The 6,000-nt window shown below is 39.7% G+C and overlaps 1 protein-coding gene across 1 annotated transcript in view; it reads right to left on the bottom strand.

Moving 5' to 3' along the window:
* Positions 1-830: 830 nt before the first annotated feature.
* LOC123774847 (protein turtle) overlaps positions 831-6,000 on the bottom strand; it is a 130,306-nt gene continuing 125,136 nt past the window's right edge. The window contains exon 16 of the mRNA XM_069316585.1: positions 831-2,300. Within this exon, the coding sequence (XP_069172686.1) occupies positions 2,295-2,300 (6 nt within the window). The 3' untranslated portion in view covers positions 831-2,294. The remainder of the gene's footprint in view (positions 2,301-6,000) is intronic.

Raw genomic sequence — 6,000 nt, 5'->3', positions numbered from 1 at the left:
CAGGTGGAAACTGCGTACCCAAATGAGCCACAGGGACGTTAGAATGACACTGAAAAAGTTCTAAGTACTTAACAGATGGAACACATTGGGCATTTATATTTCTAAAAGGGAAATAAAACATAAATTTAAAACATTTTCTTTGATTGCTCCATAGAAAACATTGTACAAATCCTACATAAACATTTGACTTATGACATTTCTACAACACCAGCCTTGGCAGAGAGATTGTGGTTACAATGGTGGTTGATGTCGCTTTGGTTGTGGTTACAATGGTGGTTGATGTCGCTTTGGTTGTGGTTACAATGGTGGTTGATGTCGCTTTGGTTAATGTTGCTAGGGGAGTGAATGTTGTGTGACATTTTGCCTATTTTAAAGTTAAACTCGGTGAAAATACTGTATATGTTGGACTGACGCTGCGTGACTGAAGTATAAATGAGACTCATTTTTAGTTTGTAAACTTACTCAGTGGTGGTAAATCACTCACTCAAAGGCTTGGGATCACTCACGCAAGGGTAGTTAGATGCGCAAGATGTGAGTAATGGAGCACTCCCACACTCAACGGTTGTGCATCACTCACTCCTCATGGGTGAGTGAATGATCACTCATTCAAGGGTGGTAGATCCCTCACTCAACAGTTATGGGTCACTCACTACAGGGCTGTGGATCACTCACTCATAGGTAAGTGATCCTCTAGAATTGTAGATCACTGTCAGTGGTGGTAGATCACTCTTAGTGGTGGTAGATCACTCTCAGTGGTGGTAGATCACTCACTCTCAGGTGGTAGATCACTCACTCAAAGGTGGTAGATCCCTCACTCTCAGGTGGTAGATGAATCATTGTAGAGTAGTAAATTATTCACTCAAGTAAGGTGCATCACTCGCTCTTGGATGGAAAACCACTCTCTCAAAAGTGTAAGATCACTCTCTTAACTCTTAAGAGTATGGGATTACTTAATGACGAAAGGTATTCCACATCTCTCAAGGGTTTAGTCTACCAATCAATCAAGATTGGTATTCTTGATTGGATTCTTCAAATTTTGGTTTGTATACCACAAACAAAGATTAGCTGACGGCTGAATTACTCGCTGAGATTAGGAGTCTTACCACTCACGGATAGGGGGGGGGAAGGACTACCACTCACTTATGATTGGGAGATCACTCAAGGGGGGACTAAAGTATTCACTTATGATCGAAGAACCACTCAGCGGGAGTAAACCATTCACTTAAGGAGAGTTCAGACCAATCACACAGGTATTATACAAGTCCTGAACTGAGATTCATATTGATTGTGAATGATTGTGAATGATTCTGTGCATCATTATCTTCGGCACAAATTGTTTCAAACAGGATGTCATTATGGGGTTACTCCTACAACCTCTTTTGAGCCAGAAATTTGTAAGTACAACTCTTTGTATTAATTAGAAATTGTTTCAATACTCAATCATTATTTGAATTGCCCCCCAATACCCCAAGCCAGCCAGGAAGAGCTGTTGTACCACAGTACTAATACCATTGTTCCAGGACTCGGGAGACACCATTGGCAACTCAGCACCGCTGGAAAGACCCGTGTGTGTGTGTGTGTGTGTAATTACCTAAGTGTAGTTACAGGATGAGAGCTACGCTCGTGGTGTCCCATCTTCCCAGCACTCTTTGTCATATAACGCTTTGTACTCCTGTACTAACGCTCCTGTAGATGTGTGTGTGGGTGTGTGTGTGTACTCACCTAATTGTACTCACCTAATTGTGCTTGCGGGGGTTGAGCTTTGGCTCTTTGGTCCCGCCTCTCAACTGTCAATCAACTGGTGTACAGATTCCTGAGCCTACTGGGCTCTATCATATCTACATTTGAAACTGTGTATGGAGTCAGCCTCCACCACATCATCACCACCACCACCATCACTCCTCCACCACCTCATCATCGGTTGTGTGTGTGTGTGTGTGTGTGTAATTACCTAAGTGTAGTTAGGTAATTACACACACAAGTGTAGTTAGGTACCTAAGTGTAGTGGTGTCTCGTCTTCCCAGCACTTTGTCATATTACACTTTGTACTCCTGTACTAACGCACCTGTAGGTGTGTGTGTGTGTGTGTGTGTGTGTGTGTGTGTGTGTGTGTGTGTGTGTGTGTGTGTGTGTAAGGGGGGGGGGTTGTTCTCCTTCCATCCGGTGGGAATATAATCGTGCTCAGGACGGGCCTCGACTGCTCTAGAAACTATCACAGCTTCATCAGCGTTACACGCACTCTTGTCTACAGGGTCGCTAGGCGCAGTGCCCAAACCATTCCGTCAACCGTTCCATCACTTCTAAAACAATAGATAATAAATTAATATAAATTAGCGTCTATGAAAATAACAGTAAATATTATATTTATAATAACAATAGATAATAACTAATAATAATAAATTCTCATCCACATTTACGTGGAAATAAACATCTCATTCAGCTGGGGCCAGATTCACGAAGCAGTTACGCAAGTACTTACGAACCTGTACATCTTTTCTCAATCTTTGACGGCTTTGGTTACCTTTATTAAACAGTTTACAAGCATGAAAACTTGCCAATCAACTGTTGTTATTGTTATCAACAGCCTCCTGGTGCTTCGGAGCTCATTAACTGTTTAATAATTCTAAACAAAGCCGCCAAAGATTGAGAAAAGATGTGCAGGTTCGTAAGTGCTTGCGTAACTGCTTCGTGAATCTGGCCCCAGGGCTGTAGGAGAATCGAACTGTGGACAGAACGCGTGAGAAGCCAAAGCTCTATCGACTAGGCTATTGAATTGTCAATAGCCTAGTCGATAGAGCATGAGGTTCGAATCCCCTAGTGTCCAGATGAATAAAATAACAATCATTCTTATTATTGTTAATCTTACGGTGCTTGGGAGTAATTAGAGTCCAGTTCGAATCCTTAAGCACCAATTCATTATCTTATTAATCCATGTTAATGTGATGCCGTTGTGCAATATTATTATTACACAGAGAAATCACATTAATGTGATGTATCTAAGAACAAATACACAGGAGCCGTGATGAGGATTCGAACTTATGCAGGTTGCAATTCTTTTGACCATGTGGTGGTACAGTTGACTAGAGCGCGTCTGGGAACACTCAACGCCCAGGTTCGAACCCCGTCATCAAGGCTCCTGTAGATTTGTTCCATTATTATTATTATTATTAATTATTATTATTAGTTTTAATATTAGCAGTCTTAACAATAATAAAGAAAAGTATTGAAAGTAAAAATCTAAATTTTGAAATTATCTTATCTAGTAGAGAAAGTGAGAAGTGACAGACAGCGATGGTGACTGCTGGTGACTGCTCCAGGCTTCCCGTCACTAACTTGGCTTATTGATGATATTCCTTTCAAAACTGAACACCGGTTGAATTTGTTCCAGAAAATCGGACTAAGGAATGTTTGTTCTTGGATCTGGTGTATGTATTGGTGTACATTACGGCTCTGAGATCTCCATTACTATCGGGAAACTGTATATAACTGAATGTGTCATTATTTTAGTCATCTGTTTAGATCTTGATGCAGGAGCCGGTCGGCCGAGCGGACAGCACACTGGACTTGTAATCATGTGGTCCCGGGTTCGATCCCAGGCGCCGGTGAGAAACAATGGGCAGAGTTTCTTCACCCTATGCCCCTGTTACCTAGCAGTAAAATAGGTACCTGGGTGTTAGTCAGCTGTCACGGGCTACTTCCTGGGGGTGGAGGCCTGGTCGAGGACCGGGCCGCGGGGACACTAAAAGCCCCGAAATCATCTCAAGATAACCTCAAGAGAATAACTCGCATATCAGTGCTGTATTGAAACAAAATATTAAATTCTGCATTATATTTCTATACCCCCAAAAATATGCATTTATCAGAATAACAGACTCATGTTAAGAACTGGCTTCAAAAGAGTACTGGCTAAAATTATATATATTTCCTGTGTCAATTACCGTCGCCTCATCCTTTAGGTCACAACTCTCCAGCCTTTCATCTCCATTCCTATTAGACCACAGCTATTCACCCCATTTTCTTTTGATCCATGGCTACCCATTTCTCCTATTCCCATTTTGTTAAGCCAGCACATTCTACGTCTTCTGACGTCACTCACCACAGCTGGCGACATCTAGCGTGCTTCTCATCACACAACCCGTTCTCGCACTTTCTTATAGTCAATATTGACTTATTAAATACGTCCATATGGGACATATTAATTTATTGTGAATATTTTAGTTTACCTTGTAAAGCTTCATAGAAAACACCGACCTTACCTAACCTTCTTAGTATGTTAATATAAGCATTTTATTGCTTCGTAATTACAATTATTACTTAACCTATACCTATAATAGGTTAAGTAATAATTGTAATTAAGAAGCAATAAAATGCTTAACTTAATATACTAAGAAGGTTAGGTAAGGTCGGTGTTTTCTATGAAACTTTTCAAGGTAAACTAAAATATTCACAATAAATTAGTATGTCCCATATGCACGTATTTAATAAATCAATATTGACTATAAGAAAGTGCGAGAACGGGTTGCATCACACCATTGTCATCTACATCACCTTGAATGAAAATTATTTACATGTTTACAGCGACTAAACGATCAGGGGAGACATCTCCCGTCACGCAGGGTGCAGTCGCACCCTCCACAGATCTCCAGTATCAGCTCTTGATACTGGTAATGGCTCAAAAGAGCCACCACTTACGGGCTATTCATGCCCGTGCCACTTTTTGGGTGGCTTAATCTTCGTCAATCAATCAATCGACTAAACGATACTCAGACACTGGACTGCTACTCATAGATTGATCACAGCTACACCTATCATTCCGCCTGTTCACTTCCCTGAACAAAATACTTTACAAATTCCTTTCACCTAGATACCAGGTAGGGAGATAATACCAGAACGCTTTTAATTTGATTAAAGCAGTCTTAGAAAGTCTTCAGCTGACTTTCCGAAGACAGAGAGCTAAGCCACAGTCGTATATTTAAGCCTTTATCCTTGGTAAAAGGCTTTCTTAACTAAAGTTCGTAAGTTTAATCCAAGATTCCAATCAGCTTATGTCTGGGATTATTGAGGTACGGCTCGTGAAGTGAAAAATCTTGAAAGATTTGCCAAACTTCAAAAATAAATTATATATATATATATATATATATATATATGTCGTACCTAGTAGCCAGAACGCACTTCTCTGCCTACTATGCAAGGCCCGATTTGCCTAATAAGCCAAGTTTTCATGAATTAATTATTTTTCGACTACCTAACCTACCTAACCTAACCTAACCTAACTTTTTAGGCTACCTAACCTAACCTAACCTATAAAGATGGGTTAGGTTAGGTTAGGTAGGGTTGGTTAGGTTCGGTCATATATCTACGTTAATTTTAACTCCAATAAAAAAAATTGACCTCATACATAATGAAATGGGTAGCTTTATCATTTCATCAGAAAAAAATTAGAGAAAATATATTATTTCAGGAAAACTTGGCTTATTAGGCAAATTTGGCCTTGCATAGTAGGCTGAGAAGTGCGTTCTGGCTACTAGGTACGACATATATATATATATATATATATATATATATATATATATATATATATATATATATATATATATATATATATATATATATATATATATATATAGAAGGGAGTACCACCTCTAGCTGGAAGAAGGGGGACCCATAGCCTCGGAGGAAACCACGCATAACGCATTAGAGGGAATGTTTAGATCCATTTAATATTATATATATATATATATATATATATATATATATATATAATATTATAATATATATGTAAACAAAAAGAACAAACCCGTAAAAAAATAGTAAAATCCTTTAAGGGAATTCAGCTTATTGGGCAAAACTTTGACCACTAACAATCAAAAGCCTCCAAATGTGGCTACTGTGTTTGGTGGGGAGAGGCAGTAGTGGCAGAGAGGCAGTAGTGGCAGAGAGGCAGCAGCAAGCAGGTGTAGTGGCCTACACTAGTGTGTGGCCACGCTGACCATCACCCCA

Source organism: Procambarus clarkii, chromosome 84 (genome assembly GCF_040958095.1).
Source record: "Procambarus clarkii isolate CNS0578487 chromosome 84, FALCON_Pclarkii_2.0, whole genome shotgun sequence".
Taxonomy (NCBI): Eukaryota; Metazoa; Arthropoda; class Malacostraca; order Decapoda; family Cambaridae; genus Procambarus; species Procambarus clarkii.
Note: the sequence above shows the minus strand (reverse complement) of the source record. Positions and strands in the feature narration are given on the sequence as shown.